The sequence below is a fragment of the Vigna umbellata genome, chromosome 6 (assembly GCF_029865625.1).
Source record: "Vigna umbellata cultivar VRB3 chromosome 6, Vumbellata_1.0, whole genome shotgun sequence".
Taxonomy (NCBI): Eukaryota; Viridiplantae; Streptophyta; class Magnoliopsida; order Fabales; family Fabaceae; genus Vigna; species Vigna umbellata.
In genome coordinates, this window is record NC_142170.1 from 5,644,090 (window position 1) to 5,656,475 (window position 12,386).

General features: G+C 41.0%; 1 protein-coding gene across 1 annotated transcript in view; it reads right to left on the bottom strand.

Moving 5' to 3' along the window:
• Nucleotides 1-12,386, bottom strand: part of MRE11 (DNA repair and meiosis protein (Mre11)) — a 28,602-nt gene that overhangs the window by 4,010 nt on the left and 12,206 nt on the right. Inside the window, exons 11-17 of the mRNA XM_088093087.1 lie at nucleotides 10,200-10,262; nucleotides 10,045-10,105; nucleotides 9,040-9,122; nucleotides 8,401-8,514; nucleotides 8,159-8,236; nucleotides 7,815-7,886; nucleotides 7,462-7,691 (exon numbers count right to left, since the gene is read on the bottom strand). Coding sequence (XP_087949213.1) covers nucleotides 7,462-7,691; nucleotides 7,815-7,886; nucleotides 8,159-8,236; nucleotides 8,401-8,514; nucleotides 9,040-9,122; nucleotides 10,045-10,105; nucleotides 10,200-10,262 — 701 coding nt within the window. The remainder of the gene's footprint in view (nucleotides 1-7,461; nucleotides 7,692-7,814; nucleotides 7,887-8,158; nucleotides 8,237-8,400; nucleotides 8,515-9,039; nucleotides 9,123-10,044; nucleotides 10,106-10,199; nucleotides 10,263-12,386) is intronic.

A 12,386-nucleotide genomic window follows, 5' to 3' on the forward strand; every position in this document is an offset into this window, starting at 1 on the left:
AGTGGCTCTTCATCTGGTTTACTGCCCTATGGATATCTTTTTTCCTTCTTCTCTTCATCATTAGCCAAGTACTCTCCTTCAGAGAATTTCGTACCTTTCGTGATGTTTTGCAGACTGTCTCTCACAGCATCCTTACCTGTTTTTCTCTCTTTCTTTCCTTTCATGATTGATTTCTCACTTCTTTCTGAACTCTTGTCCTGGTTCCAAGTTCTTCTTCCAACAATTCTATTGATTTCTTTAAGTTCTTGGCGCATCCCTCTCATCTCGGACTTCAATTCCTCCATTGTCATCATCTCCATCGAGTTAAACCGCCCTTCCAACGCACTCATTCTCATCCATCCTCCCTCCCAGCGTGTTTAGCTTTCCCTCCATCTCGCTCCACAAGCTTTGATCCGGCAGGTCAGACCAATTTGATAGACTTCTTTGGTCAAGAAGTCTATCTATCACTCCAAACAGCACACACTCACTCACCAGATTACTGGAAACAAAACTGTATTATTATTGTAACCAAAGAATACAAGAATAGGAGAGCACTCTCTCCTCTAAGGGTTTCTCCTTCACAAAGAGCCAAAGCTCAATCTACAAAAATATCCAAAAATCCCCTACCATAAGAGCTCCCTGCCTTCTTATAAAGGCCCCCCAACCAACTAACAACTAATTCCTAATCTATTTCCTTTGTCCTGTATCCATTACCATTATAACCTATCACATTATATCCTATCATATATTCTCATAATGTACTATAAAACTGTTAATTTATTATTGTAATTTCCTATTTTTCTTTATTAGGGAGTTCACTTGTGATAGACTTCTTTGGTCAAGAAGTATATCTTTCTCTCAAAACAGCACACCCACACAGAATACTGGACAACAACAGTACTAAATATTATTCTGATGAACAACCCTCTCCTTCTCTCAAGAACACACCAAACAGAACTGAATAGAATGTATTATTGATGTATGAGTGAATCAGAATACACAGAATCACCCCCAAGGAAGCCTTCCTCCCTCTACTGGACAATGTTCGAGTCTAACAATTCACAAATTCAAAAACTGCCCTCTACCAGACCCCCCTTGCCTTCTTATAAAGGCAACTCACTTCTAACTACCCAACAACAATTAATTCCTAAAACTTTTTTCTCTGTCCTACCCCTATTACTCATTAAAACCTATCTTATTATATCCTATCTGTTAAATATAGTGAAGAAGATTAGGAGAAATCTCCCTTATGTGTTTAGCATACACATAGGGTAGTTTATTTATAATGTAAGATAAGGGTTAAACCCTAAATACAGAATGGGCTAAGCCCAATTAACATAAACACACAACTTAACATCTAACACTCCCCCTCAAGCTGGAGCATATAAATCATATGTTCCAAGCTTGTTACAAAGATAGTCAATTCTAGGTCCTCGTAAGGACTTGGTGAATATGTCTGCCAAGTGGTTGCTTGAGTTAACGAACTCAGTCTTGATATCTCCGGATATGATTTTTTCTCTAATAAAATGACAATCAACTTCAATGTGCTTGGTTCTCTCATGGAAGACAGGGTTAGAGCTAATATGAAGAGCAGCTTGATTATCACATATAAGTGTCATGTGAGTGGCATCTCCAAATTTCAATTCATTAAGTAATTGTTTAAGCCACACAAGCTCGCAAGTAGCAGATGCCAAGGTCTATATTCTGCTTCTGCGCTGGACCTTGCCACAACACTTTGCTTCTTACTTTTCCAAGATATCAGGTTGCCACCAATAGAGACACAATATCCAGAAGTAGACCTCCTATCAGAAGGGGAACCAGCCCAATCAGCATCTGAAGTTAGGGCCATATAGCAAACCTTTTCCAGGTGATCTTTTAATATACTTCAGTATGCGAACAACTGCATCCCAATGGTCTTCACATGGGGAGTTTAGAAATTGACTCACCACACTAACTGCGAAGGAAATGTCAGGACGCGTAACAGTAAGATAGTATAATTTACCAACTAATCTTCTGTACCGTTCAGGATTTGAGAAAGGCTCCCCCTGATTTGGTAAGAGTTTGATGTTAGGGTTCATAGGTGTCTCAACAGATTTACAGTTCATTAACCCTGTTTCCTCCAAGATGTCTAACGCATACTTCCTCTGAGATATGACAATACCATCATTGGATTGTGCTACTTCAATACCCAAAAAGTACCGGAGTTTGCCAAGATCTTTGGTTTGAAAATGATGACAAAGGTGTTGTTTCATCTGAGAGATGCCGAGATAGTCACTTCCTGTGAGAACAATATCATCAACATACACTATTAAGTAAATACATCCAGCACTTGAGTGGCAATAGAACACTGAATGATCCGCTTCACTGCGAGACATACCAAATTGTTGAACAACACAGCTGAATTTACCAAACCAGGCCCGAGGAGATTGTTTTAGGCCATATAAGGATTTGCGAAGACGATATACCAATCCAGATGACTCCCCCTGAGCAACAAAGCCAGGCGGTTGCTCCATATAAATTTCTTCATGCAAATCACCATTTAGGAAAGCATTTTTGACATCAAGTTGGTAAAGAGGCCATTGTCGAAGAGCGGCCATGGCAATGAATAGGCGAACAGAGGTCATTTTTGCCACTGGAGAAAAAGTATCACCATAATCCAAACCAAAAATCTGTGTGTAGCCTTTGGCAACCAGTCGAGCTTTCAGACGATCAATTGTGCCATCAGGGCCAACCTTGATAGCATACACCCACTTGCAACCAACAACAGACTTTCCAGATGGTAATTGGACAAGCTCCCAAGTTCCACTTTTCTGTAAAACACTTAATTCATCCAGCATAGCTTGACGCCAACCAGGATTACTTAAGGCATCACCCACAGATTTAGGAATTGACACAGAAGAAATGGATGAGAGACAACTGTAAAAAGATGGAGATAATCTGTGGTAACTAAGAACAGTATAATGGGGGGAAGGGTTACGGGTAGAGCGTATACCTTTACGGAGGGCAATAGGCAAGTCAGACTCATTTGCTGGAGCCGGAGGAGACACAGGAGGCGGCACTGGAAGTGAGTCATGAGGGAGACAATTGCGGCGACTATAAACCTGAAGGGGTGGTGGTGAAGGACGATCCTGTGGTGAAGGAGAGTCTAAAGAAGGAGACAAAATGGGTGGAGCATCACCAGGAGGATCACAGATAAGAGGAATATCAACAGTAACAGGGAGAGGTACAGAACTAGAAGATAAATGTGTAAAGTAAAAAGAAGATTCATCAAAAGTGACATCAGCAGAGATAAAATGACGATTGAGGGAAGGGGAAAAACACTTATAGCCCTTTTGTGACCGTGGAAATCCTAAGAAGACACATTTGTGAGACCTAGGAGATAACTTATCAAGACCAGGACTAAAATCATGAACAAAACATGTAGACCCAAAAACTCTAAGAGGTAATGGATGTAGAGGGTCTTGAGGAAATAATATAGAATGAGGGATTTTGTTTGCTAGGACGGAAGATGGCATGCGGTTGATAAGATAACATGCCGTGAGAACAACATCACCCCAAAAACGTGAGGGTACTTGACCATGAATAAGAAGGGTACGAGTTGTTTCAATAAGGTGTCTATTCTTGCGCTCAGCCACCCCATTTTGTTGAGGGGTATAAGCACATGAGGTTTGGTGAAGAATGCCATGAGAAGCCATAAAATGTTTAAACTGTTGAGAAAGGTATTCACGGCCATTATCACTACGTAAAGTGCGAAAAGAAACCCCAAACTGAGTTTTTATTTCATTGAAAAAAGTTTGAAAAATAGAAAACAACTCAGAACGATTCTTCATGAGAAACAACCAAGTACATCTGGAATAGTCATCAATGAAGGTAACAAAATACTGAAATCCTAAAGTTGACTTAACACGACTAGGTCCCCAAATATCAGAATGAACCAATGAAAAGGGGGATGACGCTCGTTGTGAAACACTACGAGGAAAGGAACTACGAGTATGTTTACCTAACTGACAAGACTCACACGACAAACTTGATAATTTCGACAGACTCGGAACAAGTTGCTGCAGTTTGGCAAGACTGGGATGACCTAACTGAGCATGAAGAAGGGATGGTGACTCCATGATTACGCCAGCATGTGGAGAAGGGCTGAGATGATATAGGCCATGAGACTCACATCCTGTGCCAATCATGTGTTTCGAACTCCGATCCTGCAACCAAACAGAATCTTTGGTAAATGAAATAACACAATTAAGGGAACGAGTTAGACGACTTACGGACAATAAGTTAAAAGGAGACCCAGGGACATAAAGTACATTATCAATGGATATGGACGGAAAAATATGAACAGTACCAATACCATGAGATGAGACTCGAGACCCATCAGCCATCGTTACCGAGGGTAGATTAACCGGACATGACAAGGAAGAAAACAAGGACTTGTTACCAGTGATATGATCGGTGGCACCTGAGTCAAGGACCCAAGATCCGAGAGAGTGAGTCAGACGGACAAAAGGAGTACCTGTGCGTGTAACAGAAGCAGATGTAGTGGAACTAGAGTGCTGACGGTCCTCATACCATCTGAGAAATTCCTGAAAGAGTAAAGGGTTATTCATGGTATTTGATGAAGTAGGATGGTTTGCAGACGGTGATCGGGGAGATGGATCAGAATTAGCCATTGCTATAGGTCGAAGAGGACGTCCATGAAGTGCATAACATCTATCAATTTTGTGGCCTAGCTTGCCACAGTGGTCACATTTTGGACGTCCTTTACCTGGTTGGCGAGACTGACTCCGATCATCAAGTTGGGCAGCCATGGAGAGGGAGAAACCCTAAAAATTCAAAATGCTCCGATTGACGCAACGACCACAGATCCAGAAAGAGGGCGAGGAGGCGATCACGGCGGTGCTGATCGGCGGCGAAAAGCTCCGGCGACGCGCCGGCACGCGCGGCGGCAGCGGCGACTCTTGCGGCGGCGCGTGGAGGCGCGTGAGAGGTCCGTTCGCCGCGATCTTCGTACGACGGTGGTCGCCCGGCCGAGACGCTTCCGATGGTGTGGTCGCCGGTCGATTCTGGAACTCCGGCGGCGGCGGCGACGGTGGCGACGGCAGTGGCGGCGATTGCGACAACAGCGGCAGTGATGGGTGCCGGAGACCGTGGAGTTGACTGGAACTATTCCTGTGCTCTAGATACCATGTTAAATATAGTGAAGAAGATTAGGAGAAATCTCCCTTATGTGTTTAGCATACACATAGGGTAGTTTATTTATAATGTAAGATAAGGGTTAAACCCTAAATACAGAATGGGCTAAACCCAATTAACAGAAACACACAACTTAACATCTAACACTATCATTACACCCTGCTGCAAAACAACCTTGTCCTCAAGGTTGGTACAATAATGCTTGTTCCCATGGCTCATCTTCAATATAGGAAGGGAAGGGAACCCACTGGCTGCTTCCCTCCAATTCAGGTCTGGAGGCTTGGGTGGTGGTCTATATGAAAGAATTGTTGACTCCTATAAGAGTTGCTTCTTTTCCAGAATTCCCATGGACCGTATGATTGTTCTATACTGCCTTCTGACCTGGTGACCACTTACATGGACCTGGATTTTAACTCTTTTCTGATGAATGATCAAGAATTCTTTTCTCTTCTTCCACCCCCAAAACCTTTTTTGTATTTTAATAGCAGCAGTACTGGTGAAGCCCTCTCCTTGCCTAGATTTGTTCATCCTAGAAGCTAAAAAGGAAAGAACTTGTTGATCTGACCATCCAATTCCTTCATCATCATCATGTTGAGCTAACTGTTTCCTCTGAATGTTATATTGCAGCCCTGCAAAGAAATATCCCTGCCATTGGTCTTCTAGTGTTTTATATGTTTGTGACAACCATATTTTTTTCCCACTCAAGACAGCTGCATCTTCTACTTTATTTCAATAGTCACCCTGTTCCCACCATATTCTTCTTTCTTTCCTCTGCCTTCACCCTTTTTCACTGTTTTGACATACACATCACAACCTACCCCACTATCTCCCCTAGAAACAGCAGCTTTTGCCACTTCCTGGGCAACAACACCAACAATGTCTCCATCACAGTTTTTGTCTTCTGCACTGATATCTCCCTCTCTTTCCTTCCCAGAAACAACAGCTTTTGCAACTTTACTTGGAGAAGCAAGAGTAACAACCTTCTTATCATGGTCTTCACCTGATGTATTTTCCCTATCAACATTTGTCACGTCATCCACCCCTACAGTAGCAACTCCTGCAACTTTCTCAGCAGCAGCTTCTGTGACTTCTGCAGTTTGGGCTAACTTCTCAAAAATAGAACCTCTAACTCTTCCTTTGAACCGCCTTATCAATGCCTCTTTCAATTCTTTCCAAGAAGGGTTCTTGGTTTTATTTTTCCAGACACTGAGCCAATAGATTGTGCCTCCCTCCATGCTACTGTAGGCCAATCTTAATTTTTCCCTTGCTGCCACGTTTTGGATCTCAAAAATTTTCTCTGCTTTGGATATCCATTCCTCTGGATCAATCCCCTCAAAAATAGGCAATTCTACCTTCTTCCTCCAATTCCGCTGCACTCTGCCCCTATCTTCCTCCAGTTCTTCCTCTGAACTATCTTTCTTTCCTTTCATGATAGATTTCTCACTTTTTTCTGAGCCCTTTATGTGAATCTTGATTTCCTGCAACATTTCTTTTATTTCTTGGATATCTCTTCTCCATCCAGCCATCCCCATTTTCTGTTCGCTGGCCCTCCTCTCCAAGGTATTGTTTCTTCCTTCCATGCTTCCACCCTTTCTTGATCACTTCTTGATCCCTTCTTGATCTGGCAAACCTCTCCTAAGGAGATCCGGCAGGTCGGACCAAATTGATAGACTTCTTTGGTCAAGAAGTCTATCTTTCTCTCAAAACAGCACACCCACACAGAATACTGGACAACAACAGCACTGAATATTATTCTGATGAACAACCCTCTCCTTCTCTCAAGAACACACCAAACAGAACTGAATAGAATGTATTATTGATGTATGAGTGAATCAGAATACACAGAATCACCCCCAAGGAAGCCTTCCTCCCTCTACTGGACAATGTTCCAGTCTAACAATTCACAAATCCAAAAACTACCCCCTACCAGACCCCCCTTGCCTTCTTATAAAGGCAACTCACTTCTAACTACCCAACAACAATTAATTCCTAAAACTGTTTTCTCTGTCCTGCCCCTATTACTCATTAAAACCTATCTTATTATATCCTATCAACTTGCTGAACTATTTTTGTATTAGAAATACTATGTTCCATGCATATATGTTAGTTTTAGGGATTTAAATATTATTCTTACATTAGATCAATTTTAACAAATTAACGAGTCAAGCTTACAAGTCAGGTTATGTAGGTTCCACGAGCTAAGCATAAACTCTCAAGTTTGATAGCATTTTTGCAAAGAACTCAACGAAGCTACTAAATAATTTATTTATCAGCAAGAAAAACCACCTCTGAGAAAAGCGAAACCCTAAAGCTCCATCAAGAGTTGTCTGCTTCATGGTGCTGGAACCTCTGCCTCTTCCCCTGCCCCTACCTCTGGTTGTAGTTTGAGATGCACCAGATGACCCTTTCCGACCTCTAGTACTTGGCTTTGAGCTAGATACTGGTATGGCATCTTCATCATCACTGAAGGAAGCTACAGTACTTCCAGTTCCAGTAGCACTTCTTCCTTGGAAATCCTACATGGAATTAGAGAGAAGTTAAGAAAAATATACCAGAGGTCATGGATAATAACATTGCCAGCACAAAACCAGCAGTCCATCCCTATTGCAATAGCAAGTATCATACACACGAAGGTTTACCTTCCATGGTTCAGCACCATCATTGAGTTGTGTGGGTTCCTTGGAGTGAGCAGGTCGTCCCTTGACACGTTCCTAGAACAAGAGAGATAACCAACCAAGTCATTCATGAAACTCAAATGTTACTTCCATAAAACCACTGCCACGTGTAAAAAATATGAAGGCCCCAACAGGGGAAAATACTGCAAACAAATTTCTGATCAACGGAGGTCTGAAGAACATGAGAAGCTTTTGTGCCTAGATTATCTCCAAGTACTATCATGGCTTTCTCCAAAAGCAAAACGAATTTAAAACCCAAATCCATTGAAAATCAATTAATAATAAACAACAATGATGAAGCTTCTAACCTCCAAACATTCTCCAAATTTAATAATCAAATCCTCTTCCTCAAACTTCAGGTTATCCCGATCCTCAGCAATTTTATTCTGATCAAGCATGAAAGTCATCAATGAGAAGAGAAAAAACTGACAGTAAAAAGAAAGCTCTATATTAAATCTTAACAGGCTGTGGAATAAACCATGGACCAGATGTTACAACGTAGCAGCATCATAAAGGCATATGAAAGATAAATGCAGCACAGAATACTCACTCGTGTTTCTTGAATATTGTATTGTACACAAGAGTAAAATGCCATTTTTTCATCCTTGTTCACAAAATTTTGCAAAGCAATATCCAAATCATTGACTGGCAGTATCTCCATTTTCTGTAAAACCATATTAGAGTTCAGATACATTGAAAAAAACATAAACTGAAAATTTCTTTCATATTCATGTTTCTTTTCTACAAAGCGCAAGTCAGTACAGAGTCATCTCTACTAAAATTACACAACTAGTAAACAAGCTTAAACAGTGATAAGTTAAAATTTTCATGAAGTTGCATATTATGCGAACAAGTATGCACAGGGATTGAAGTGATCTCTGTTTCTTATGATTATCTTTTTTTCTTCCATCTTTGTTGATGAAACATATGAAAATTTCCACCAAAATTCAAGTTACATTAAGAAGTGTCTATAAAAGACAAATGGAAATATCAAAAGAGTTGAAAGAAAAAGAATTTTGATATATTCAGTATATTTTTAATACAAGCTCTATTGTCCGTTTCATAGGGTAAACAAAAAGGAAACTAAGGAAAAGATATAAAAAAGATATATATCAGGATACAAAGGGATATTTCTTCATATCCCAATATTTACAACAGAAAGGAATAAATTAGCCAAATAATTAGATACCAGATTACTTTCAGCAACCAAAGCCTCTATGTTCTGTTGGTTTAATTCTTCTGGACGAAGTCGTTCTGAATCATCAATTTTTCCTATAAAAAGAGATGTGTAAGGGTTACTAATTTGCACATTTTAAAATGAAAACTGAGACTATCACTGTTTTTCAAATTATGTAACACAATTAAACCAAAAATAAATGTACACCAATTGGCCAACTAGTGACTTTTTATATGTTTTACATATATTGCATGTCATGTACATGATTCTTAATATGGCCAAAAAACAAAGAGAACACAATTCTCCAATCTGTCCATAATGCTGATTCTAAATTTCTAATCATAACCGCATCTAGCTTTTTGTGTAATTCTCCCGAGATTCCCATCAATTAGTACTAGAGCTTTCCATCATTTTTCAGCTGCAAAAGAGTGCTGTGGATGGTGATATCGCACTGCAATATTCACTTGGGACTGCCCAGAGGGCTAGTGCAAAGCATGCTGCTATATTAGGATCCAGTGGCAAGGAATGGGACCTTAGTCCTACATTAGAAGTATGAGGTTCTAGGGTGAGGTTTATAATACCTTGAGCTCTACAATTATAACTGCTAGCTTTTGTGGTGTGGTTCTGCAAAGATTCTTATCATTCTAATTTGGGATACAAAAAAAAAAGTGCTATCATATGCAGTGATCTATTGCCAGATATTATAGAAACAGAGGCAGGGCTAACTGGCACTGCTCAAAACAGATTACAAGAGGCTAACTAATGCATGCTGCAGTAACAGCATCAAAGGCAGGTGTGGACAGGGCTAAAATAAGTTTTTCAGGAAGAAAATAAATAGCTAGAAAAACCGGAATAAGAAACATAAGTTATAATGTAAAATAAATGTATAATTGTGGCTTCGTCATCAGTAAGAGAACTGATAAAAGAAGCCTGTCTAGGATATGTTGTAACTGGAAAAATAATGTTGATATGAAATGAATTTGGTATAGAAAGGTAAATAAAGATAACTCAAATTACCTTCAACCTTGGTCCTTTTTGTAGCCTTTGAGAAAATGAGAATGTCTTGGGGATTTGCAACCTAGAATAAGGATGACTAATCAACAGTAGAAAACAATTCTCGACCAAAATCAGCCTTAGCACACTAATTCAGGAAAGAGATAGGTAGAAATTACCTTCCCAACATATTTCTGCCCAAATCTTTGGGGGTTTATAGTCATAAATCCAGAATAATCCACCTGTAGTTTACTTTGAAGAAGTTAAGGTCATGCCAGAAAACATCATATAAAATCCATTTTAACTAGATGTCCATTATAGCCTGTTAGATGTTAAGTTGTGTGTTTATGTTAATTGGGCTTAGCCCATTCTGTATTTAGGGTTTAACCCTTATCTTACATTATAAATAAACTACCCTATGTGTATGCTAAACACATAAGGGAGATTTCTCCTAATCTTCTCTATTATTTCACATGGTATCTAGAGCACAGGAATAGTTTCCGCCAACTCCACGGTCTCCGGTACCCATCACCGTTGTTGTCGCTGCAGTCGCCGACGCCGCCGCCGGAGTTCCAGAATCGACCGACGACCACACCATCGGAATCGTCTCGGTCGGGCAACCACCGTGGTCCAAAGATCGCGGCGAACGGACCACCCACGCGCCTCCACGCGCCGCCACAACAGTCACTGTTGCCGCCGCTTCCCGCCGCGCATGCCGGCGCGTCGCCAGAGAGTTCAGCCGCCGATCAGCACCGCCGTGATCGCCTCTTCGCCCTCTTTCTGGATCTGTGGTTGTTGCGTCAATCGAAGCAATTTGGATTTTTAGGGTTTCTCCCTCTCCATGGCTGCCCAACTTGATGATCGGAGTCGGTCTCGCCAACCAGGTAAAGGACGTCCAAAATGTGACCATTGTGGCAAGCTAGGCCACAAAATTGATAGATGTTATGCGCTTCATGGACGTTCTCCTCGACCTATAGCAATGGCTAATTCTGATCCACCTCCCCGATCACCGTCTGCAAACCATCCTACTTCATCAAATACCATAAATAACCCTGTACTCTTTCAGGAATTTCTCAGATGGTATGAGGACCGTCAGCACTCTAGTTCCACTACATCTGCTTCTGTTATACGCACAGGTACCCCTTTTGTTGGTCTGACTCGCTCTCTCGGATCTTGGGTCCTTGACTCAGGCGCCACCGATCATATCACTGGTAACAAGTCCTTGTTTTCTTCCTTGTCACGTCCAGATAATTTACCCTCGGTAACGATGGCTGATGGGTCTAGAGTCTCATCTCATGGTATTGGTACTGTTCATATTTTTCCGTCCATATCCATTGATAATGTACTTTATGTCCCTGGGTCTCCTTTTAACTTATTGTCCGTAAGTCGTATAACTCGTTCCCTTAAGTGTGTTATTTCATTTACCAAAGATTCTGTTTGGTTGCAGGACCGGAGTTCGAAACACATGATTGGCACAGGATGTGAGTCTCATGGCCTATATCATCTCAGCCCTTCTCCACATGCTGGCGTAATCATGGAGTCACCATCCCTTCTTCATGCTCAGTTAGGTCATCCAAGTCTTGCCAAACTGCAGCAACTTGTTCCGAGTCTGTCGAAATTATCAAGTTTGTCGTGAGTCTTGTCAGTTAGGTAAACATACTCGTAGTTCCTTTCCTCGTAGTGTTTCACAAAAAGCGTCATCCCCCTTTTCATTGGTTCATTCTGATATTTGGGGACCTAGTCGTGTTAAGTCCACTTTCAGATTTCAGTATTTTGTTACCTTTATTGATGACTATTCCAGATGTACTTGGTTGTTTCTCATGAAGAATCGTTCTGAGTTGTTTTCTATATTTCAATCTTTTTTCAATGAAATAAAAACTCAGTTTGGGGTTTCTATTCGCACTTTACGCAGTGATAATGGCCGTGAATACCTTTCTCAACCGTTTAAACATTTCATGGCTTCTCATGGCATTCTTCACCAAACCTCATGTGCCTATACCCCTCAACAAAATGGGGTGGCTGAGCGCAAGAATAGACACCTTATTGAAACAACTCGTACCCTTCTCATTCATGGTCAAGTACCCTCACGTTTTTGGGGTGATGCTGTTCTCACGGCATGTTATCTTATCAACCGCATGCCATCTTCCGTCCTAGATAACAAAATCCCTCATTCTATATTATTTCCTCAAGACCCTCTACATCCATTACCTCTTAGAGTTTTTGGGTCTACATGTTTTGTTCATGATTTTAGTCCTGGTCTTGATAAGTTATCTCCTAGGTCTCACAAATGTGTCTTCTTAGGATTTCCACGGTCACAAAAGGGTTATAAGTGTTTTTCCCCTTCCCTCAATCGTCATTTTATCTCT